The sequence below is a fragment of the Balaenoptera musculus genome, chromosome 9, assembly GCF_009873245.2.
Source record: "Balaenoptera musculus isolate JJ_BM4_2016_0621 chromosome 9, mBalMus1.pri.v3, whole genome shotgun sequence".
NCBI lineage: Eukaryota > Metazoa > Chordata > Mammalia > Artiodactyla > Balaenopteridae > Balaenoptera > Balaenoptera musculus.
In genome coordinates, this window is record NC_045793.1 from 87,646,808 (window position 1) to 87,672,956 (window position 26,149).

The 26,149-nt window shown below is 38.4% G+C and overlaps 2 protein-coding genes across 2 annotated transcripts in view; one reads left to right on the plus strand and one right to left on the minus strand.

The window, feature by feature from the left end:
• The window catches only part of FBXL13 (F-box and leucine rich repeat protein 13), a 165,435-nt gene extending 149,460 nt beyond the window's left edge, over positions 1–15,975 (minus strand). Inside the window, exons 1-5 of the mRNA XM_036862957.1 lie at positions 15,889–15,975; positions 8,705–8,772; positions 7,430–7,584; positions 6,156–6,265; positions 3,740–3,907 (exon numbers count right to left, since the gene is read on the minus strand). Of these exons, the coding sequence (XP_036718852.1) occupies positions 3,740–3,907; positions 6,156–6,265; positions 7,430–7,584; positions 8,705–8,772; positions 15,889–15,975 (588 nt within the window). The remainder of the gene's footprint in view (positions 1–3,739; positions 3,908–6,155; positions 6,266–7,429; positions 7,585–8,704; positions 8,773–15,888) is intronic.
• LRRC17 (leucine rich repeat containing 17) overlaps positions 1–26,149 on the plus strand; it is a 99,511-nt gene that overhangs the window by 70,629 nt on the left and 2,733 nt on the right. Inside the window, exon 8 of the mRNA XM_036863665.1 lies at positions 15,035–15,209. The gene's annotated coding sequence lies outside the window, so the exon portion shown is untranslated. The remainder of the gene's footprint in view (positions 1–15,034; positions 15,210–26,149) is intronic.

A 26,149-nucleotide genomic window follows, 5' to 3' on the forward strand; every position in this document is an offset into this window, starting at 1 on the left:
CCTGCTTGCCTAGAGCCTGTGCTCCGCAACAAGAGAAGCCACCACAATGAGAAGCCCGGCGCACCGCAACAAAGAGTAGCCCCCGCTCCCCGCAACTAGAGAAAGCCCGCGCACAGCAACGAAGACACAACCCAGACAAAAATAAAATAAATAAGATAAATTTATTTTAAAAAAAAGATAATGAATCCCTTCCACTACCCTTTCACTTTCTTCTTTCAATACAATTCAGTCCTAAAGCCATTAGATTGGTCCAAGCAAAGCAGGCATCCATGCCAGGGTAAGGGGCACAGAGGGGGCTCTCTTGGCCCAGAATAGGGCATCAGAGCTAGGGTGCATAAAGGGGATCATCCACTCAGTGGAGCAGCCTTCCTTGCACAAAACAGGTGAGGAGGGTGTCCCCAAGGAGGAATGTCCCAGAGTAAAATATCAGAGACCCAGTGGAAAAAGGAAGACAAATGAGGAAGCATGGCTTACTGTGGGATATTGGAGCCCAAAGTAGATGGAGCTCAAGAAGAGGACATCTGCGCAGCACAGACAGTCAGAGAACAAGCAGACTGAGAAGGGCATTCATCCACATAGAAGTATAATGTAAGATGTTGAAGTCTGCAAGGAATGATGAGGAAGTCCCTAAGGAGGGGCAGCCACTGTGGGATGTCAGAACCTGAGCAGAACAAGGAGGGGGGACCAAGGAAGTGAAACCCTGTATAAGATACCAGGAGCTAAGTGGGATGTGGAGAGTGGCTCTATTGGGGGAGGGGACACGGGTTCGAGCCCTGGTCTGGGAAGATCCCACATGCCACGGAGCAGCTAAGCCCGTGCGCCACAACTACTGAGCCTGCGCTCAGAGTGGCTCTATTGGGGGAGGAGGGTGGCATGTGGTGACAGAGCCTATTCAGTATAAGATGGGCATCCCCAAAGAGGCATGGAGCATCAGAGCCTGAGTAGGGTAAGGAGGACATCTACATAGGAAGGTACTCAGTGCAGGGCGTGTTAGCCCAAACAAAGCTAGAAAGGCAACTACATAGGAGGAAAAGCAACTGGCATAGGATGTCAGAGCCCAAGCAGTATGAGGAGGGCCTCTGCGTGGCAAGGGATGTCAAACCCTGAGCAGGGTGAGGAAGGTATCCACACAGGGAGGGAACAGTGGCAGCCACGTGTGTGACTGCTTACACACAGGAGTGATCAAATAAGTAAATACATGAAGAATAATGAGAGCTGGGATTCTCACTGTTGGAGAAGGACATTGCAGATATGTAAAAGGAGAAGACTAGTATGAGCCCTGTGGTGCTAAATTGGACCTGGAAGTATCCACATACAGTTTAGGTTTAGTTTAGGTTTTTTAGGTATATAGAGGTACATAGATATGGGGGGAAATATGTATATGTGTGTTCCTACTTACAGTCTCTAGCTCTGTCTACTGAGAAGGCATGGGAGAAGCAACACTTCAATGGTGATGAACACAGATAGAGTTCAAATCTTGGTTCCTATGTACAATTCTCCATTAAAAAGGATTCAAAGAGTCCTAGAGAAATGACCTATCCAGGGTGGAGCACGGAAAGTACAAGAGGAGCCTGGGACATCATGCTGTGCTATAAAGTAAGGAAGTGCTCAGAGGATGATAGTTACACATCAAAGGGACAGAGAAGGCAACCTGAAAGGACTCCCACTGAATCTGGAACAATTTGAGCACCAAAATAAATAGTGATAGTAATGGATTATAACCCATTGAATAAAATAGAAAACCATGAGTTTGATGAGGAATGGGTATATTTATATAATTGTAAAGTACCTACCCACGAAATGCACATCCATTACAAAGGGGGCAACTGAATAGTGGAGAAGCCTAGCAGACACCACTTTCAACAAGCAGCCACCGTGAAATCACCAATCCTGGGCAAATCCAAATCCTGTGCCACTGATAGGATGCAGTGAGAAGAGCACAGCATGATGTCTGTGGTATTTCCAGCAAAAATGCAGAACCTGAATCTATTCTTGAGGAAACATAAAACAAGCTCAAATTAAGAGATCTTCTACAGTAAACCTGGCCTGATCTTCATGTCAAGGGAATGAAAATTAAAGAAAGGCAGACTAAAGGAGAGGAAGGGCCATGATAATCAACTGTTCTGTGTGATTCTGGACTGCATCCTTTTACATTATTGGGACAACTGGGGATACCCAAATTAGGTCCGAGGATTTTGATGGCTGACTGTAAGAGGATGCCCTTGTTAATAGTAAATACACCAATAATATTTAGGGGTGATAAGGCATCATGTCAGCAACTTACTCTCAACTTGTTCAGGAAAAAATATTCTTTGTGTTGTACTTGCAACTTTTCTGTTTGAGATTGTTAAAAATGAAAAATACATGCTGAATAAAACATAATTGACTGTTTAAAGCAAAAATAAATTCTAATGTAGGGTTTATAAATACATAGAAATAAAATGCATGGCAATAATAGCATGAAGCACAGGAGGGGGGAAATGAAAGCATACTCTTGTTAGGTTCTTACATCATATGTAAAGGGATAAAAAATTATTCTGAGGCATAATGTGCAATAAATTAAAAATGCAGCTGCTTACAATGTAAATAAAGAAACAGTCAAAACGTAGGAGTTCAAAGACAAAAAGCAGCTGCATAAGTGTAGGAAGGAGTGTGATATGGCTTAGAAAAATAGCTAAGAATGACATATTAATATGACACAAAAAGAGAAATAATTAGGGCAACAGTAATAGACTCTGTTACTTAAAGCTTTAAAATTTCTCTCATCAAAAGACTCCATGGGCAAAATTGAAAGCAAGCATCAAGTGTAGGGGAAAAAAATCTCAAATACATTCCAGGCAAAGGGTGAATATTACCAGTATATAAAGAGCTATTACGATCTGTAAGAAAATTATAAGGATTCAAATTTAAAAACAAGCAAGAGATGAGCAGGCAATTTATAAAGAGGAAACAGTGGACAAAAATGTCCTCATCCTAACTCTATGCCATACATAAAGTGCAAGATTAGATATAAATATAGGTATAGATATCTTGTTTCCCAAAATAACTTGAGCTCAAGTCTCTACATTTAGAAGGATGGATTTAATACATGGAACTTTCTAATGTAAATCTGCCATCAACCAGAATAAGACAATATTTTACAACTCTTCCACCATTTATCAGGTAGCCCCACAAAGTAGAAATTGCTTATTTATCAAAATAGGAAAGAATATAACCAGTAGTTGGAATTATGGCTTATATTTCAGAGATCAATTCAATGAGTTGTAAGTTATAGATACATGATTCTTGTTGTTATGAACTCATGATCTATGGAAGAAAGATGATAGGCATAAATATTTTAACTAACTGAAAGGTGCAGTATGGCAAGCCCCGTTTACATTCTGGAGTGTAGGTATAACGTTAAGATTAAAAGATTAGGGATTAGAGATTAAAAGCTAAGCATTGGGTTATCTAAAATCAGTTGTACCTTAAATGACAACATATGCTTGAAGGAGGAAGGAAAGAAAGACATTCCTTTCATTCTTATTTACTATAGCTTTAATTTCTCCATTTTTGATTGTTACAACAATTTACAGCCATCCAAATTGATGACTTCCAAAAAATGAAATAGCCCAAATCTAGTTGTAAAAAATATTTTTCTTCAAAATATGGCTTCCATCATTCATGCAAGGTTCATAAAACCACTCTTTAAACAAACGTTGTGAAAATAACTAGTTAAGACATATGAATTCATACGAACCTGTAATACTGTTCTTTTGGGTAACTGTGAAACGTCAAATTCAGGAATCTCACCTACAAGAAAGACTTCAGACACATTTCGTTCAGGAGAAATGTATTCTTCTTTAGAATTTACTCTGAGTTTTAACTTGCTTCTCCATTTTTTTAATTGAAGTTCATGCTTTAACATCTGCCATGGAAATAATTTACAAATTCCATGGAACTCTTGTAAGGATTAAATGAGATGATACATGTAGAACACAATGCTTGATACAATCATGGCACCAATTAAACATTATTTATTATCATCGTTGTCATTATATAAGTTATCATTGTCCAGAGCATGTGTAATAATGTGTAGTCTCTGAACCACCATTATAGATCATTTCCACCAGTTGTCATACAACATTGGCATAGGCAGTCACCTTGAAGATGTGGTCCAGCCTTCTCTTTTAGAGATGAGGAAGCTGAATCCCAGAGAGTCAAGGTTCTGGTAATGCCAGAACTGGTATGTGGGGCATGGAAGGGTGAGGGTTAGCATGGAGGTATAGAAGGAGAGTTAGGGGAATTCCCCGGTGGTCCACTGCTTAGGACTCTGTGCTCTCTCTGCCCAGAGCCTGGGTTCAATCCCTGGTCAGGGAACTAAGATCCCTCAAGCCACATGGTACAGCCAAAGATGAAAAAAATAAAATAAAAATAAAAATAAATAAATAAATAATTATTTTAAAAAAGAGAGAGAGTCAGAAGGAAAGAATTTGGAGAACTGCCTAATCTATCATTACGGGAAGTCCCCATTTTAACTTTCAATACATTCCTTAAAACTACATAATCAAGAAAACACCCAAAGGGTAAATAAGTGTTGTACCCATACAAACATACACACACACACACACAATTTTGGTGTAATATATGGATATATTAGAGCCTAAGGAAAAGCACACAGTGGAGAGTTAGCACATACAAGTGTTCCCTGCCTCTCCTCCCAGCAGACACCTGCCATCCTCACTCCACCCTAGTGAATACTGGCCTAGTAATATTGTTAGGCCAAGATATCACATGGCTAAAAGAAAATATTTTCTCTAACTATTTAATACATATCTATATTGAGGATATTATTATCATATATATTAATATATATCAACTACTGCAAAACATTATGCTCAGTGTAGGGGGATGGTTAAGAGAACAATACTGCCTGCTCTCAGGGACGTTCAGTTTAAGGGGATGTAAAAGGGTCAGCCTGGTCATGCACAGTTACCTTTTCACCATTAGACAATCAATGACCAGGCTAGGGGCCAGGTCAAAACATTAGCTTAGTACAAGAAGTGGTGGAAAACACAGGATGACCAGACTAAAACAGTGGTACCCAAAGTACAACCGTTTAACTGGCAACGTTGAAAATGTAGTCCACAAAAGGCAGGTGCTAGAGGACATCCTGTAAGAACACCAGTTCAATACCAGGGGATGATAAACTTCTAGAGAGCAAGAATGATCAATGCTTTATGCGTCTCAGTCTCCTCCGCAGACTCTAGCACTGTTTCAAGCATTATGTGAGTAACCTTTTCTTACTCTCTTGGTACATACGTAGTATCGTCAGTGTCAATATCTGAACCAATCTGGGGTGAGAGGCATTGATCTTCCCCTCCACAGGGCAACCATAAAACAGGGGGGTTAATTTCTTCCTATTTTTCTCTTTCCTATTTATCCCAACTTTGTATTTCAAAGAATATTAATAAAATATTACCTACTAAATAATGTAACTAAAAAAAATTCCAGCATGTTTCTATGTCTGTTCCTAGTAGTTACTATGAATATTCTAAAACAACATTAAATGATAATATACTGTACTGATAGCTAAAGCAAACTAGAGATACTTTTAAGTTTGGAGGAGTTTGCTTGGATCCTCTGTTTTGATTGATTTAATTCCTAATGGGTGTCCCAGTTAAGAATGGTCCTTTAAATTTAGCAATTTAGTAGTTTAAAAAATAATTTAGTATTAAGATTATAATTTATTAAATTGAATGTTGAAAAAGAATAAGTAGCAATTTAATCTTATCTAGAAAAGAATAAATTTAGTCTTTATCATTTATTCCTGTTATAATCATATCAAACAGTTTCTCTTCCACTTTAGACATCTATATCCACCTAAACACTTGCTTAAACAAAAAATCTTGGTGTCTTTATCAATAAATTTAAACAAAATGTTAAAAAGATTTTTCCTTGATGTTCATAGTTCAAATGAAACAACAAAATTTTTTAGGAAATATTTTGGGTAGCTGAGGTGACATTTAAATTACTAAGTTAAAAGAACAAGGACCCCATTAAAAGTATATAATATTCAGAACTTTAGTGTTTTCCACACAGCATTATTATCTGAGGCAACATCAACGTAACAGCAAAATTCAGTTTCTAAAAAACTTGTTTCCAATATGCCATACCAGCTCATCTTCTCTCTTTTTATACTTATGTCTTGCTTTATCCCTCCATTTAGTTAGGATAATTATCAGCTTGTAGCAGTGGAACATCTGTTGTACCCGCAGTAGTGTATCTGAAGAAAGTGCATTAGATTACTGTATATAGTTAAAGCTGCTCTCAAAAAACACAGTGTTTAATATTCTATCATGTTTATAATATGAACCAATGTTGCATCTGATAGTTTTTTATTTTAATTACATATGAAATTACTTTTGACAGCAGTAGATAGTACTCCTGAGACTTTATTAACCTGTAAACATCACCTTTGCCCTTATAAATTAAGATATAATAGATGCAGTAAAATGTCAAGATATATGTCATTTCTTTTTTAAAAAATCCGTTCTTTATAAAACCAGAACTTCCAAATTTATTCATAGAAATAGTCATGAGGTAGTATTCTGATTTAGTTAAATACCCTATGATTAAATAGATTGCTATATATATATATATATATATATATATATATATATATATATATATTTTTTTTTTTTTTTTTTTTTTTTTTTTTTTAACCAGGAGTCCAAAGCTCAAACATAGGGGCCAGGCCAGAAGGAGGATGATTAAGGCAGGCCTTCGGGACACCACTCTTAGATAATTGTTTCCTCTCAGAAATAGAGACCCACTACCCTTATGTTAAAACCGTCAGAGGGTCCACTCTGAGGTACCAACAGGAGCCAATCAAGAGGAAATGATTCTCTGATTTGCAGCAGCCATAAACAAATCAGTATCTAGTGAGCTGGATAAAATCTCTATTCCTGCTCCTAAGAGCACATACATGCACTGTCCACTCATTACAACTATCAAGGGTTTAAGTAAAACTTAAACTTATTTTTCTTTAAGTTTTCTCAGGTATTCATTAAATGAAATATCTATAAAGAATGAAGAGCTCTCTACAAAAAATAGTCAGTTTTGATATCTATCTATCTATATCTATACCAGCTCTCTATTATGTAAAAAAGTTAATAGTAGATCCCTGTTTATATTGAAACTTGTATATATATATCACACAAATACATATAGAATTTTATTTTAAATATGCCTGTTTTCTATTACACTAAAACCCTTTGAGACAAATCTCATTAAATATTTTAAATTAGTGGCTTTACATTTCATGACAATCCTCTAGACATAAAAATAATAAAAAATTCTTTAGTACAAATTATGTTTAACTGTTAAGTTTGTTGACACTTTGGATACATGAAAACAAAAAACCAATTGTTACTATGTAAGGATTTACCTTTAAGTCGTTCTTTTCGACCTTTCACATAAGAGTGCCAGTGATGAAATACACATTTTTTAAGCCTGAAATTGTCATATTCTATTGATTTTTCCATTTTTTCAGCCAGAAGGTCATCTTCATTTGTAGGAGGTATTGCTCTCTCTCTCCACGTGCTGTAAGCAGAAAATACAGAAACATAATATTTTGATGTTAGGGCAATACGTTAGTAAATAAATTGAGAGAGAGAAGAAGAAATACACTGGGCTTCCTCTACCTCCTCAAAAACCACAGCATGAAAGAAATTGTTAAATTATTTTTATTGTTTTATTTACAGCCAGTCCTTGCATTTCCTTTAAGCTTGCACTTCCCTTGTCTACATTTCTAAAGCCCAGAAAGCTCTGAAATCCAAAAGTTTTTTTTTTTTTCATAACCTATTTAAGGGCCAAGCTAGACCTGACCTAAACTAATTTTGCATCAAAACCTCTCTGAATCTGACACATAGCTGTTCATAGTCTTTCTTCATTTTACTTAGTAAGAATATACATATATGTTTTACTGTTGAAATACTAATATGTTCAGATATGTTTGGTTCCAACATGCCATCCCAGACACCACTGAATGTTATACAGTACACAGTATGTGCAGAGATTTCCTTTCTAATATTTCTTCTTAGAAAGGGAATCTAGATTCCAAAACATGTTGTCTCCAAGGGCTTCAGATAGCGGATTGTGGACCTATACTTTCAATTTTGAAGTTCTATTAAAAAAAAAAAAGTGACACCTCAAAGAAGTAAAGAACATCTTTTAACTAAGTAAAAACCAATTAAATATAGAAGAAGTATATAATACAAAATGGTGGAAACAAGATTAAATAGGTAGGGACTTCCGTGGTGGCGCAGTGGTTAAGAATCCGCCTGCCAATGCAGGGGGACACAGGTTCGAGCCCTGGTCCAGGAAGATCCCACATGCCGTGGAGCAACTAAGCCCATGCGCCACAACTACTGAGCCCACGCACCCTAGAGCCCGTGCTCCGCAACAAGAGACGCCACCGCAATGAGAAGCACGTGTACCGCAACGAAGAGTATCCCCCGCTCGCTGCAACTAGAGAAAGCCCGCCGGCAGCAACGAAGACCCAATGCAGCCAAAAATAAACACATTAATTAATTAATTTTTAAAAAAGATTAAACAGGTAAAATCAGCACAACTGGCCAAAAGTGAGCTGTTCTTCACATGGAGAATGTCAAGAATAAGAACACAAAGAGGAAGAAATAGTGTATAAAAATCATGTTCTTACTAAAAGTGGGTCTTCAGTAAATGTCCAGTATAAAAAGTACATGCTTTTATCATTAATTCTGGAGTCACCTAAAATAAAGAAAGAAATGAAATAACAAGCATTAGAAATAAATGGAATGCACAGGCTACCTCTGGAAGATGTACAAGAGAATGAGAGCGATGGTTGCATTTGGGAAGTAGAATAAGGCAGTAGGGAGACAGAAACAGACTAGAAGAACTATATACCATTTATATATTCTGGAATTTTATTGTGTATACCTATTACCCATTTTTTTTAAAGTTAAAATCACAGCTTAAAATTTTCCCATTATATTGCACTTACTTTAAAGCATTTTCAGGTAAGCACTATGGCATTATTATTATCAAGTATATTGATAGGAAATATTGATAGTTGTGGGTTGACTGATCACTATTAAGCTGAATGATTTTGCCTTCTCAAGGGTAGAAAATGAGGGAGGGATAAATTGGGAGATTGGGATTGACATATACACACTACTATATATAAAATAGATAACTAATAAGGACCTACTGTACAGCACAGGGAACTCTACTCAATACTCTGTAATGGCCTATATGGGAAAAGAATCTAAAAAAGAGCAGATATATGTATATGTATAACTAATCCACTTTGCTGTACACCGGAAACTAACACAACATTGTAAATCAACTATACTCCAATAAAAATTTTTAAATAAAAATAAAAATAAATAAATAAAATTAGGGGATGAGCCCAAACAAAAAAAAAAAAAAAAAAAAGAGTAGAAAATGAGATTCTCTGTTAAAAAAAAATACAAGAATGCCTCACTTGCCAAGCAGGAATAGGAAAACTATATAAATTAAAAGTCTAAACTGTGGAATATGCTGAAAGAGATGCAGATATCACTTGCAGTTATTCACAATAACACACATTAATGTGGGAATGGCTCACTGAGGATTGCTGAAATCATCTGTACCTTCTGTACATTCTTTAAGAGTAAAGATAGTATTATATTAACAGTAGGTTAACGTAATATAGGTATCTTTACTCCACCTCAGTTGGACATCAAAGCTCTTAGGAAGGCAACAGCAGCAGAACTAAGCCTCCACCTTCAGATGGCTTCACAGGTTTGGGACAGAGACACTTGGATTTCTTGAATTCACACAGGACAGCTTTGAGATTCCCAGAAGCAATTGGTTGGAATTTTAAGGAGAAACCAACCTCCTGTGTTATGAAGATAGGGGCTAGAAGCAGTGAAATTTGGGATACTACTATCAACACTGTTACTATCGCAGGATGGTGAGACCTGGGGAAATTTTGTAATAAATGAAAAGATAATGAAATACCATTACAAATCATTAATGCTAACTTACAAACAGATACCGAATATATGGCTCTTTAATGTCAGTAGTAATTGGTCCCATTACTTTTCTTTTTGGCTGTGATGGGTCTTCGTTGCTGAGCATTTTCTCTAGTTGCGGAGAGCGGGGGCTACTCTTCGTTGCGGTGCGTGGGCTTCTCATTGCGGTGGCTTCTCTTGTTGCGGAGCACAGGCTCTAGGTGCGTGGCTTCTCTTGTTGCGGAGCACAGGCTCTAGGTGCGTGGACTCAGTAGTTGTGGCTTGCAGGCTCTAGAGTGCAGGCTCAGTAGTTGTGGTGCACGGGCTTAGTTGCTCCACAGCATGTGGGATCTTCCCGGACCAGGGATCAAACCAGTGTTCCCTGTATTGGCAGGCAGATTCTTAACCACTGTGCCACCAGGGAAATCCCCCCATTAATTTTTAACTTTGTAAGATACTCACTTTATTATATATGAGAAAATGGATGTATTTAAATAATACCTATAGAAAAAAGGTTTTACTTCTATAATATTTGATGTACCTAGTATAGTATAAGTTAATCATTAACTTCAGATTATAATTTTTGGTTTCTGGCATATTATAACATAATTTTTCTTCTGGTGGGCAATTCCTTTTTTTGCTCAGTTAATCCTTGAAACAAGAAATTGTATATTAATTGTCTTAACATATCTTACCATATTTTTAAGCACCATGACTTTATTTCATTCGTGAGCTTTATTAATATCCCATATAGTATCATTCTAGAATAATGCTAGCAAAATAGTATGGAGTGTGCTATAGATTGAATGTTTGTGTTCCCCAAAATTCATCTGCTGAAACCTAATCCCCAGTGTGATGGTATTTGGAGGTGGGGCCTTTTGGAGATGATTAGGTCATGAGGGTGGAGCTCTCATGAACGAGATTAGTGCCTTTAAAAAAGAGACCACAGATGGGCTTCCCTGGTTGCACAGTGGTTAAGAATCTGCCTGCCAATTCAGGGGACACGGGTTCGAGCCCTGGTCTGGGAAGATCCCACATGCCGTGGAGCAATTAAGCCCATGTGCCACTACTACTGAGCCTGCGCTCTAGAGCCTGTGCACCACAACTACTGAGCCCACGCACCACAACTACTGAAGCCCACGCGCCTAGAGCCCGTGCTCCGCAACAAGAGAAGCCATGGAAATGAGAAGCCCGCGCACCGCAATGAAGAGTAGCCCCTGCCCGCCGCATCTAGAGAAAGCCCACATGCAACAATGAAGACCCAACGCAGCCAAAAATAAAATAAATAAATAAATAAATAAATAAACAAAAAGAGACCCCAGAGAGTTCCATCTCCCCTTCTGCCATGTAAGAGTATAGCAAGAAGATAGCAGTTTATGAACCAGGAAGCAGGCTGTCAAGACATCAAATCTGCCAGCACCTTGATCTTGGACTTCCCAGCCTCCAGAACTGTGAGAAATAAATTTCTCTTGTTTGTAACCACCCAGTCTATGATATTTTCATTATAGCATCCTGAACAGACTAAGAGTTTATAAAGAGTTTATGTTGAATGCATTAATTTAAATCCCTCCCAACTCTGAATTGTTTATTTTTCATAGGCTATTAAAGTTAATAGTAATAACAACAATAGTAAAAAGAAACCATGTCTTTAATGCAGAAGTGAGCACAGTCTAACATACAGTACCATGGCCTGACAAAAGTATTGGATTTTTCATGCTGAGTAGTTTTCTTATTTTTTGACCTTCTGCAAATTATTGACAGACCATTTAATGCTCAAGGAGCTTTTGTGCATGGAGGGAAACACTCACTGCTATTTGTATTTTAGAGCTCTGTTTAATAAACACATAGTTAATTCAGTACAACTTGGAAAAATCAATTTTTCTTAAACATGTAAATGTTTATTGCAAATTTCATTAGGTAAAGTCCCTGAAACAACTTAAACTAAATTAAAAACTTACAAAGATGTTCCTTAGAACTCTCAAATGCCATACACAGCAGACACACATACATAAATGCTATATCATTAGCTATTATTACTTCTTTTATATTTAAACTTATCCTAAAGTAAATAATATGAATCTAGTTTGTATCTTCACTATTTCTATACTTCATTATTTTTATTCCTTCCAGATTACAGTAACACTTATTTTGATTCCTCCTCAGGAAACAATAATCTACCCAATCTCAAAAGACTGCTTTTGCAAACCAGCAAGGATATAGGATGTGGTTATCTTGTTTAGGGCACAAGATCTGTCTGCTTCTCCCAAATTATTAAAACCCCAGCCCCTGGGTTCATAAAGTTAAGTTTCCTTTTCATAGTTAAGCTTTGGTTGTTATATCAGTAGGACTTTTTAAGTCCACATCTTTCATTTAGATTTTAGAGTTTTGTTACGCAGTGCTCTCTCTGATAGCATCATTTTAAAAGTCGCATAAGGGAGTGATCTCCGAGACATACTGAGTGAGAAAAGCAAGAAGCAGAAGGCTATATGTAGTCTGCTGCTTCTCTGGAAGAAGTCAAGGGGGCGGGGAATACATGTATTTGCTCATATTTTTTCAAAAAAAACAATGGAGAGATAAACCAAAAGCTACTAAAACTGGTTACCTGGAGAAAGGGATGGAATAGAGTAGATAAAGAGGCAGGAAAGGGAGCAATACTTCTCTGAGTACTCCTCATTTATTGTTTTGATTTTTGCTGTCATGTAATGTTACAAATAATTGAAAAAGCATAATTATATCAAAGAAAAAAAAGATGACCATCGAAACACAAAAAAGTATTATTTTAATGAAAATACCGGGTAAGATATATATATCTTAAAACCAAAAAGAATTGCATAATTTTCTTAAACTGCTTTCCATAGTTCTTTGGTTAGTGGTCTTGTGGTATGGTTATTTCAAAACCACCATATGGGTGTTGTAGGATGAAACTAATAAGCAATTAGTTAATGTCAGGCAGACCATGGGTGCCTCCTGATGCAATGCATTAGAAGGAACCCAACATCTCTGCATTATTCTTGTCATCAGAGAAAAAGAAGGAAAAAAGAACCTGAATATCGAGTTTGTAGATCTAACTGCAAACTTGCAGGAAATACAAGAAACAGAACAAATGAAAGGATTCTAGAGGAAATGAGAATGTAGGACATTTTACATGACAGATGATCTGTTTTCTTCAATAAATAAGGGGCATGGGAAAAAAGAAGAAAGGAGAACTATTGCAGATGACAAGAGACATTAGATACATAACAACCAAGTGTAATATGCGGACCCTGTATGGATTTCAACTTAACAGAGCCATATGTGAAAAGGTATTTTCGAGGCAATTTGGAAAACCCAAATATGGACTGAATATGGAGTTTATATATATCTGAATGTAATCATCACTAGATGATATTCAGGAATTATTGCTCATTTCATTACATTTCATAGACAATTGCACTGTGCTATGTTCTCTAAAAACACCATTTGTTGTTTAAAGATGCACACTGAAGTATTTACCGGTAAAGTAATACAATTCCTGGGATTTACTTTCTAATACTCCAGCAAAAAGGGGGAGGGGAGAATAATTAACAAGATTGGCAAAATGTTGATTATTGTTTAAGCTGAATGAGGGGGGATCATTATATATTCTCTCTACTTTTGAGTCATATTTAAATTCTTCTGTAATAAAAAGATGTTTTTAATGTTACAGATGCCTTTTCTTCTTGTAATTAGTAGGCCTATCTGGAGATTTCATTTCCTAAGAAATGAGAATCAAGTCTGTGAATTTAGTTTCCTCCTTACAATGGTTGATTCTTTAATCTTGGAACACACAGTTAAACTGTCTTTCTGTCTACTGTCATGAGAGCAGTTTCTCTCTTTTTGTTTTTTTTGTAACTGTTTGGCTTACTCACAGTTTCTTGTATTCAATCTTCTCTGTTTGCACAAATAGAAACAAATACATATTTATAAATAGGCATGTCCTTGCTGTGGAGGACTTCATAGCGTGAGGCCATAAAAATGACTGCACGCTGAAACCATGCAAAGCAATCTTAATAATCCATGGGGGAAATTACAATTGTTTGTGGTCTGTAAAATATTTTATCAAAACATTAAAAACTCTCTGACTGGCAGTTATAACTGTATACGAAAGAAAAATGGGGGGGGGGCAAAGCTAATGTTTATTTAGTATACTGTAATTTAAAATATTAGAAACATTGAGCATTAAAGTGTTTTATGTCTTTGTGGGAAAAAAAAAAAACCTTCATTTTTCTCTGAGGGTGAAAGAGAAATGAATTATCTGTCCAGCCTAGGTTGAGCCCTCTAAAGCAATCCTAGGCACCTAGATATTTACAGTTTGCAAAGTCATATCTAGTTTCTGTTTTCTCTAACTTATGAAGTGGACAGCCTTTCTATGCCTTGGTGAATTGTCATACTCCTTTCTAAAGCTGAATCAGCTTCCAATATTTTGTGCTTTTAATGTCATGAAATATCTCTATGAATTCCTTTTCAAATAAAACTTTAGATTTGAAGTAGCTACAGTGTCTCTTAGAATTCTGTGCAAACTTTTAAAGATTCTCTGTAGGCTTCTAGCTAGACATTGGACACGATCTGATTGTGTTTTATAAGGTCATTTTCAAAATATTGACAATATTTACCCCTCTAGATCAGTGGTTTTTAATAATTTTAGGATCTTATAGCAATGGTTTTCAAGCGTTTTTCATGTGACATTATACTCAGTGCAGTACTATTCTAGAGGATAAGGGGTGAGGAGGGGAGGACCAAGAATCCCATCCCCTGGGTCTTCTCTCCCCAGCTCCTGAGGTTGCCCCCAAACACCTCCAAGAACACAGTTTGCAGATATCTGCACTCCATAGTGGATCAAAATTCTGTGGTTGATAAAGTCATTAAGACACCCACACACCATGATGCAGATCAACTATGATCAAACATATGGGTTCTTCCCAGTGTATTGGTGCCTCTGAATCATCCCAGGCTTGGCAGAAATATCCCATCCCTCTATTTCTGTCTCTCTGTTGTAGATCACTGATTAGGATCTGGTGTTACTCTCCACCCATCCTTCTAAATGATGCTTCAGATTGTTCCTGGCTCTCAGCACCCACCGTGACCATGGCTTTGATTCTACTTTTCAGTGCCTGACGTCACCAGCAACTAGCCCTGCCTGTGCTCACTGAGACACCAGCCTGGGATCTAGAGGTATCACGCATGGTCTCACACACATCTAATTCGTGTTGCTCTTTCTCTCCCCACGTGCCTTTTGCTATTTTAGCTTCTCTCAGGTGCACAGTCTTTGTTCTGAAAGTCTCCATATTCTGAATTATTTCCTTGCCCTCTTTGCAGAATTAAAACCAGCTGTTGGAGCTGGTTGTTCTTTTCATTAACTTGGTCTGGTTTTTAAGTTAGGTCTCATTAATGTTTCGGCCATATCTTTGTGAGCATAATTCCCAGGCGGATGGCAGAGAGAATGGCGGGGGCGTGGAATACAGAGGAAGTAGATTAGAACGGAAAGAAAATATCCTCCTTTAAAGCTTTCCATAATGCTATTTTTGTCATTATAAAGATACAAGAGAGGAGGAGAAGGAGAAAGGGGGAAATTTAGTAGAAAGATTTTGTCAGAAACAGGAAGAATAACTGCCTGTCCAAATGCTTCTTGGAAATTTGGGGAGGTTACTATGAGTGTGGCTTTGTGCATATGTGTGTAGGGGAGTGGGGTGGGGTGTTTGTATATGTGTATGTGATGTTCCTTCACGTTTCTGAGTGCCCCCAATTTCAAAAACAGTGTGACCTCACACCTCTCATGAAATCTAAAATCTTTTTGAGAGCTTCCATCCAAACTTAAGATGTATATGTAGAATGTTTGGTTAATAATACTTACCAGCTGATCATCCAGTCCAAAAAGTTGTTCCATGTAAGTTTCCGACAGTCTCCGAATTTTGGGTTTCATTGATGGATCAATGCACATATCCCTTTAATAAAATCATAAAATGCAGTCAAAAATTAATTTCATTTCATAGTAATTAGTTCCATAATTAAATCAGTGATTTTAATGGGTGGAGGGGAAGGGAAGGGAAGGAAAAACACTTCCCCTTGGGAGAGGCATGTCAGAATCACCTGGAGGGCTTTTTCAAACTACTCCCCCTCAAGATTCTGCTGTGCTCCCCAAGAAGGCATAACCTCCTTGTCCTCATCCTCAACTTGAAATAAACTGCCCTATGAGCACACGTTGTTGATGAGAGTGTGCTATGTTTCTAACTTAAGAACCAGTGGAGAAATTGTTCCTACTGAAGTTTGGGGGACTTAAAAGCCTATGGATAGGCAGAACACTCTGACATAAATCACAGCAAGATCCTTTTTGACCCAGCTCCTAGAGAAATGGAAATAAAAACAAAAATAAACAAATGGGACCTAATGAAACTTCAAAGCTTTTGCACAGCAAAGGAAACCATAAACAAGACCAAAAGACAACCCTCAGAATGGGAGAAAATATTTGCAAATGAAGCAACTGACAAAGGATTAATCTCCAAAATTTACAAGCAGCTCATGCAGCTCAATAACAAAAAAACAAACAACCCAATCCAAAAATGGGCAGAAGACCTAAATAGACATTTCTCCAAAGAAGATATACAGATTGCCAACAAACACATGAAAGAATGCTCAACATCATTAATCATTAGAGAAATGAAAATCAAAACTACAATGAGATATCATCTCACACCGGTCAGAATGGCCATCATCAAAAAATCTACAAACAATAAATGCTGGAGAGGGTGTGGAGAAAAGGGAACCCTCTTGCACTGTTGGTGGGAATGTATATTGATACAGCCACTATGGAGAACAGTATGGAGATTCCTTAAAAAACTAAAAATAGAACTACCATATGACCCAGCAATCCCACTACTGGGCATATACCCTGAGAAAACCATAATTCAAAAAGAGTCATGTACCAAAATGTTCATTGCAGCTCTATTTACAATAGCCAAGACATGGAAGCAACCTAAGTGTCCATCATCGGATGAATGGATAAAGAAGATGTGGCACATATATACAATGGACTATTACTCAGCCATAAAAAGAAACAAAATGGAGTTATTTGTAGTGAGGTGGATGGAGTTAGAGTCTGTCATACAGAGTGAAGTAAGTCAGAAAGAGAAAAACAAATACAGTATGCTAACACATATATATGGAATCTAAGGGGAAAAAAAGGTCATGAAGAACCTAGTGGCAAGACGGGAATAAAGATACAGACCTACTAGAGAATGGACTTGAGGCTATGGGGAGGGGGAAGGGTAAGCTGTGACAAAGTGAGAGAGTGGCATGGACATATATACACTACCAAACGTAAAATAGATAGCCAGTGGGAAGCAACCGCATAGCACATGGAGATCAGCTCTGTGCTTTATGACCACCTAGAGGGGTGGGATTGGGAGGGTGGGAGGGAGGGAGATGCAAGAGGGAAGAGATGTGGGAACATATGTATATGTATAACTGATTCACTTTGTTATAAAGCAGAAACTAACACACCATTGTAAAGCAATTATACGCCAATAAAGATGTTAAAAAAAAAATGGTTCTGAAGAACCTAGGGGTAGGACAGGAATAAAGGCACAGACGTAGAGAATGGACTTGAGGACACGGGGAGGGGGAAGGGTAAGCTGGCACAAAGTGAGAGAGTGGCATGGACTTATATATACTACCAAATGTAAAATAGATAGCTAGTTGGAAACAGCCGCATAGCACAGGGAGATCAGCTCTGTGCTTTATGACCACCTAGAGAGGTGGGATGGGGAGGGTGGGAGGGAGATGCAAGAGGGAGGAGATATGGGGATATATGTATATGTATAGCTGATTCACTTTGTTATAAAGCAGAAACTAACACACCATTGTAAAGCAATTATACTCCAAAAAAAAAAAAAAAAAAAAAAAAAAAAGCCTATGGAGGGGGACTTCCCTGGTGGCACAGTGGTTAAGAATCCACCTGCCAATGCAGGGGTCACGGGTTAGATCCCTGGTCCAGGAAGATCCCACATGCCACGGAACAGCTAAGCCCATGCGCCACAACTACTGAGCCTGCGCCCTAGAGCCCGCAAGCCACAACTACTGAAGCCCGCACGCCTAGAGCCCGTGCTCCGCAACAAGAGAAGCCACTGTAATGAGAAGCCCGCGCACCACAAGGAAGAATACCCACGGCTCTCCACAACTAGAGAAAGCCCGCATGCAGCAACGAAGACCCAATGCAGCCAAAAATAAACAAATAAATAAATTTATTAAAAAAAAAAAATAACAGACTGAAAACTACTTGGGGTAACTAAATGTCCTAGCTCAATAAACAATCACGATGATTATATATATATATATATATATAAAAAGCCTATGGAGGGATTCTTTGACAACCTTAAGATTGGAAACATTCATTAGCAAGACCTTTTTTGATAGTATACAATGAGTGTTTTACCTTCAAAATAAAATACCTTCCTACCGTAAATCAAAACAGTACTTACCAGAGAAGACTTTCAAGACCATTTTCCATTACAGCAGTGATCATTTCCTCTAAATACCTCAGGGGATCCTCAGGACATGTAACAAGTAGACCACATAACAGAGCCTGGGAAAATGAAATGGAATCAGTGTTTCTGGCTTTGCATGTTCTTACTAAGCAAGAGACTTTCTGTCAGACAAAGTCAAATAATGTGACAGTTTTTAAACTAAATGTGCTTTATAGATACCCCTCTGTATTTATTCAATGTTACCAAATAACCAGAGCAACATGCAGTTTACCTTTACTCTTAAAAAAAAATTCCATTGTAAATGGCGAGTTGTTGCACAGTGTTTTGCATTATGTGAGTAGTACTTTACAGTCCAATTGAAGAAATAGTTGTGATTACCTTAGATCAATGGTTTCTACCATTTTTAAATATGAGAAACTCCTTCTTTATTGAAGTATAGTTGATTTACAACGTTGTGTTAGTTTCTGGTGTACAGAAAAGTGATTCAGATATAGATACAGATATAGATATATTCTTTTTCATTATGGTTTATTATAGGATATTGAATATAATTCCCTGTGCTATACATTAGGACCTTGTTGTTTATCTTTTTTTTTTTTTTTTTAATAAATTTATTTATTTATTTTTGGCTGTGTTGGGTCTTCGTTTCTGTGTGAGGGCTTTCTCTAGTTGCGGCGAGCGGGGCCACTCTTTATCGCGGTGCGCGGGCCTCTCACTGTTCGCGGCCTCTCTTGTTGCAGAGCACAGGCTCCAGACGCGCAGGCTCAGTAGTTGTGGCTCACGGGCCCATTTGCTCTGTGGCATGTGGAATCTTCCCAGACCAGGGCTTGAACCCGTGTCCCCTGCATTGGCAGGCGGATTCTCAACCACTGCGCCACCAGGGCAGCCCTGTTTATCTTTTCTATATATAATAGTTTGTATCTGCTAATCCCAAACTCCTAATTTATCTTTTCCCACTCCTCCTTTTCCCTTTGGTAACCATAAGTTTGTTTTCTGTGTCTGTGAGTCTGCTTCTGTTTTGTAAATAAGTTCATTTGTGTCATATTTTAGATTCCACATATAAGTGATATCATATGGTATTTGTCTTTCTCTTTCTGGCTTACTTCACTTAGTATGATAATCTCTAGGTCCATCATGTTGCTGCAAATGGCATTATTTCATTCTTTTTTTATGGCTGAATTGTTTTCCATTATATGTATATAATGGAAATTGAATCAGTGATTTTAATGGGTGGAGGGGAAGGACCCTCCATATATATATATATATATATATATATTCCACATCTTCTTTATCCATTTATCTGCCGGTGGACATTTAGGCTGTTTCCATGTCTTGACTATGAGGAACTCCTTTTTAAAGTTAAAAATTCCTCAGACCCAACCATGAAAGTGATTGAGAAAATTCAACATCAAAATCATAATCTACTGTGAATTCAAGAAGTCTTTTAAAAATGCTTCTGAATTTTATCATTCACAGCATCTACAGGGTACATATTTGAAAAAGTGTGGCACAGTTCACATACCTGATAAACAAATGACTTATTGAATTAGATCTAAGGTAATGTTTAAGGCACATATATGGAACCTCAGAAAGCTGTTGCCGTCTTATTTTCTTCTGAGTTCCTCCCCAAAGCAGAAACTTCTCATAAAAGTATTGGTGAGGGGCTTCCCTGATGGCACAGTGGTTAAGAATCCGCCTGCCAATGCAGGGGACACGGGTTCGATCCCTGGTCCAGGAAGATCCCACATGCCATGGAGCAATTAAGCCCATGCGCCAAAACTACTGAGCTGGTGTGCAACAACTACTGAGCCCGCATGCCACAGCTACCCACGCACCCAGAGCCCATGCTCTGCAACAAGAGAAGCCACCGCAATGAGAAGCCCGTGCATCGCAATGAAGAGTAGCCCCCGCTCACCACAACTAGAGAAAGCGCACACGCAGCAATGAAGACCCAATGCAGCCAAAAATAAGTAAATAAAATAAAATAAATTTTAAAAATGTATTGGTGAGACGTATATTGAATACCTCTCCATTTGAGACAGAGAAAAAGATTTACAGCACACATCCCACAGAAACCACCTGGAGTGCTTAGACATTTCTCTTTGCCTCTTTGGTTCACTGGTGGGTCTCCTGGTACAGGTGTGGGGATGTGTATGTGTGTATAGCAGGTGAGGCACTCTCTTTAGCCCTTCCTCCACGTAGGGCCTCCTCTTGCTGGCTTTTTTCCTACTCCTCTCTCTCATGAACAAAATAATTCCACCTCTGAGTCATGCAGAGTTCTTCCCACCTCTCTCCATGAGCCAAGTGTCAACAGATCCAGGCCTGGGGATCCTGGGTTTTAGACTCTCAGCAGTTCTCATAGTGTTCCTCCACATAAGAGGATAATTCTCCTTCCTGAACCTGCACAACACATTTTCCCGTTTGCAGTAGCTCCATGTCCCCCCCTTAGTGTGCAGCCTGCGGGCTGGGAACCTAGCCCCTAGGGCTGTGGCCAAAGGGTAAGACCTCGATGTCTCTCCCTTCCCAGCTCTGCCTCCGATGTAGCCCCACCCCAGCTGCTTACAGTGAGCACTCAGCCATCTGCAGACTAATTTCCTTCTCCCCCAAACCTAAAGAATATAGTGGTACAGCAGATCAGTGTTCTCACCAAAGTTGGCAAGCTGGATTTGAATAGTCTATATTACCTAAGGGCTGAAGTTGTCTATTACCTGGAGGCTAGACTTCAGACAGCTCCCTAAATAGCCCTGATGAAAAGCCCATCTGCCAGGCTTCCCTGGTGGCGCAGTGGTTGAGAATCTGCCTGCCAATGCAGGGGACACAAGTTCGAGCCCTGGTCTGGGAAGATCCCACGTGCCACAGAGCGGCTGGGCCCGTGAGCCACAATTACTGAGCCTGCGCATCTGGAGCCTGTGCTCCGCAACAAGAGAGGCCGCAATAGTGAGAGGCCCGCACACCACGATGAAGAGTGGCCCCCGCTTGCCACAACTAGAGAAAGCCCTCGCACAGAAACGAAGACCCAACACAGCCATAAATAAATAAATAAAAACAAATACTTAAAAAAAAAAAAAAGAAAAAAAAAGCCCATCTGCCTTCTAGCACTTCTGGGCCTCGATCACTAGAGTACTGAGTTTCTCTACTCCCTACTCCACGTCCTCCCCTTCATCCTAGTCTGGTACCCAGTTAGTCTGGCAGCAGAATAATCTGGGGAGTAAATTGGTCTCAGAGGATGAGGTCTAGGAACCTGCATTTTGATTGGCTTCCCAGTTGATTCCTATCACACTGAAGCCTTACTGGAATTCAGCTTTAAAGTAAATTATTGAGAAAATTGGGATCTGATAAATGAATATGACAAGTTGCTTATTTCTTTATATTTCCAAGCTCCACAGATCAGAAAACTACTTTTCCTGAAAAGTTATCCTGCAGAAATCAAATCAAGTTGAAAGGATAAGTCTATGGAATGCTAATAAAGTCATATGGAACTAGCATAGTTCAAATGTTCACTTTTTGCATAAGAAATCTCACTGTTCATAGTTTCCCACTGGGCAAAATAAAATATCCTGAGGTTTCACATATTAATGTGTGAACAGTGCATAGCTCCATGCAAATATGAAAGCATAGTTAGTGAATCAATAGATTTTTTTTTCTGCTATAAAACCATTAGCTTGGTCTTTATAAGGAGAGACAAAATATGCAAACATGCCCGCAAAATGAATGTTTGACTCTCAAAAACAATTAGCAGGGCTTTATTATTGCTAGCCTTCTTAGTAAAAACTTACGTGGTCAAGGACAAAAAAAAGACCGTGACTTACTTGGCTTTCTCAGGCTTGTAAATTCACAAAACAATTGTGCAATCCTCCACTTTCTTTGGCTCTGCCTCCCTAATCTCAGTCCAGAATATTTCTCAAATATTCTGAAAAATGTCTGGGTACTGAGGACAAAGAAGGGTTTATCGAAGACGGTTGTTTCTACTCCTTTTCAGTACTACCCATCTTAAAAGAAGCAAGATAATGCAGTGAATGGAGTCCTCTGGGTTTAACTCCTGGATCTGTAATTTTCTAGTATGTAACCTCTGACAAGCTACTTCTCTTGTTCTTCTGTTTCCTTAACCATACATGGGATAATAAAGGTATATATGTCATAGGGCTATCATGATAATTAAATGAATTAATATATGTAAAGTACTTTGAATTGTTTTCTAGCACAAAGTAAGTGCTCAATAGATAATAATGATAACAAGCCATCATCATTTTTTAAACTATTCCACTGCTAATTATCACTTCCATTACAGGAAAAGACTTGGACAAAGAGAAAAGAAATTTTAAAATATTCCCTTGTACCATTCAAAGGCCAGTGTAATGACAGAGAAAGAGAGACTTACTTTATACCAAGTCTATTGAAAGAGATTAAGACCAATGCATTTGGTGGGAAATGGTTAGGAGAGAGAAGTTGATAGAACAATAGTTTAAATATAAATAGCAAGGTGCGAACTGTATATTAGAACTATGGGTAGATATAAGACACTTGAGAGAGCAAGTCTTCTTTATCTTTTTAGATACTCAGATAAACATAGGAAAAATGCTAAGGGCCTATATAGCAATATAGAAGATAATTGCTTCATGAGGGCAGAGATAAAAGTGATTACCAAATGCTTGTGGGGTCCTCAGCAGTTGGAGAAACTTTCAACTGGTAAGGAGAAGGCAAGGGTCTTCCTCTTGGCAAGAACAAAGCCTCAGGGGCACAGACCAGTTTGGCTGGAATGGAGGATAAATGTAAAAGAGAAGCAGACAGAGTCACTCTGTGACGACGTCAGAATTCCATACCGGGACCCAGGACTGGATCCTCCTCTAGACACAATAGGTCATTTATGATCAAACCCCTGCAAGATCAGTCACATGGCCGAGGTCACAGATGGCCATACAACAGAGAGTCGCAGCTCAGTGTGTTTCCAAGATCCCTCTAGGGTTGACCTTGACTTTTAGAGGGTATATTCTTGCTTCTGGATTTCACAGATGAGGCAAAGAAGGGCCAAGTGATTCACAGAGCCAGCATGTTTTTAAACTACAAACCCAGGCCTCCCCCCTGGCCCATACCATGCACTCAAACAAAATTGTGTGCATGTGTATCTTCCTCCAGAGCTTGAGAGGTTTTTTTTCACGTTATCTATTCCAAAATATTTTATTCATATGCAAACCCCAAAACACATTCTTCTTTCAAGTAGACAGTAATCAACATATAGTTTACACCTTGTTGTTTTTTTTCCAGATGAGATTGCTTTTAAAATTGCAATGTCAGCACCACATAGTTACAGAAACCCCTTTACTTAGGAAGAGGCTTAAGTTTCTAAACATTGTCCAAAGTCCCTTCAACCTCCCTACCCTCCAACCCCCAAAACAAGTCCAAAGTGACATCTCAGAAATGCTCACCATTCCCATCTGTAGTGGAGACGGTGTTGGCATGCTGTAGTTCTAGGAGTGTCTTAATTTGTTTCTATGGAAGTTAGTAAGTTAAAAATTTGTAAATAAAGGGGGTTCTGTGTCTTGTCAACATTTAAATAGAGGGTGCCAAATTTTTATTTTAGAAACTCTATAACTAAAAACATATTGAAGATAATCGAAAGGGATCAACTGGATTTAGCCATTAAGGAGGGACCCCAGGGACAGGAAGATGCCCCCAAGGCCAGAACTTGAGGGGTTTTAAGGCAGACTGGACAGGAGAGGAGACAAGGTCTCTATGACGTGAGAGCAAGACAATAAAAGCAGGATCCTAATACCTGTGGGATTGTGCCTGGCCCAACAGGGAGGTGGTCACCAGCCATGTAATCCCTAGATGAGTAGGTGAATTGTTACTGGAGAAATAATAAGTCATACGCCTTTGGGTTGTTTAAGTGTACCATGGGTTTGCCTCTGGAACTGCATCTATGAACTGGCTGGCGGGGCTAGGGGAACACAGCAAACATAACTGCCCTCAGGGGAAGCCACAATCTTCTAGTCCCAGGGTCCAGCAAAATGAGTTAGTGTGACCGGTTCCTTCTCATCTACATAAGCTTGTGGTCTCTTGCTCATTATTTAGTAATTCCTGATTCTTGCATCTCTGGCAAGTATTTGCAGCTATTAGTCTCTAAAAAAACTTCTGATAGTAGAGTCTATGTGATTTAGAAATAAATACGGTTTTTTAAAATACAGATTGGAAACTTAATCATGAAAGAAACACAAAGCATAAAAACTGCATAAGAATTTTTAAAAACATGTATTTATTTATTAATTTCTAAAAATAGAAAACTTTGCATAAAGATCATGGTTTGTAACTTAAATATGCCCTCTGCTGGGCAGATCTAGTTTTGCAAACTCCTTTAATCTTTCCTAGTTGTTAAACCGAAACCTGAGCTAACACTTTCTCACTCGCAGATGCAATCTTTATATGTAGGGGCTTAAGAGTTTTGTAGACATTATACCCTTAATATCTTGCCCATCTTTGGTCCCTATGGGGCAGGCCTTGTTTGTAGACAGTGTGCTGACTTCTGCCTAGAATGTAGAAAATTGAGGGAGAAACAGATTTCTAAATACCTCTGATAACCTACTGTTTGATATTCTACCAGTAGGACTTCATTGTATGGACTCCTAGCTTAATGATAGCTTTTAAAATACAAATGTCTTTTGGAAGGAATATCTCCAAGGAAGGAGATTCCAACAGTGGTGGGATGAGTATTTCAGAGTTCTCAGAGAGAGAAGCGATGAATATAGTGAGAGTGAAGAATTAGAAGGCAATATTCAGTTTCCCCACAATTGTATCGAGGCACAGGCTCTCAGTGTCTACATGTAGATAGTTTTTTTTTAAACTTTGAATTTCTGAAATATACTTTTGCCAAATCTTAGAATAATATATAGAAAGTAAATATTTTATTGACCAAATTCCCAAGTCTTTGATCATTTAGTTCACTTTTTTTTTTCAAATCTAAAATTAAAGTTTAAAACAATACTTGACTCCAAGGTCTAAAAAGATGTCTCTATGTTTACATCTGTTGTATAAATAATACACTTAGGTTGCATGACACTGTGCTAGGTGCTGATGGTCTGTGAGGTCTACTCACTTGCTGCAACATGGAGGACATGAACCATGAAGGAAGAGATTATTTCCTGTGATTGATCACAGTGGTTTCAAATTTTGTTTTTCAAATCAGAAAAAAAAAAAATCTTAAAAAAAACCCCAAACTCAGGAGAATCCCCAAATATAATCTAGATCCTTTCTTAACCTCTAGAGCATCCCCCATAGGAGTCCTTAGAACCCTGGGATTCTGCTAAAAAAGAAAAAAAACTTTGGAAATCTATCAGTATGCAATTAGTCACACACAGGCCTACCTGAAAGCAGAGTGAGAAGATTTTATGAAAGTGCCATTGTAAGCTGGAAAAGAGGCTGACCCATCTAGGAAAGAGGGTGTCCAGGAGACCTCAGCTGGCACAACAGCCAGAGGAAAAGGGCTCTCGTCCCAGGGAGACCAGACACAGGCCTGCAAACTGACCAGCCAGCTGGTTTCCTAGGATGAGAAACCAGCACTTGCCAGCAATGAGTGTTTTTATGCTTCCTATGCTTTCTTTGTATGTTTTTTTTCTAATTCTCCATCAATAAAGTTCACTT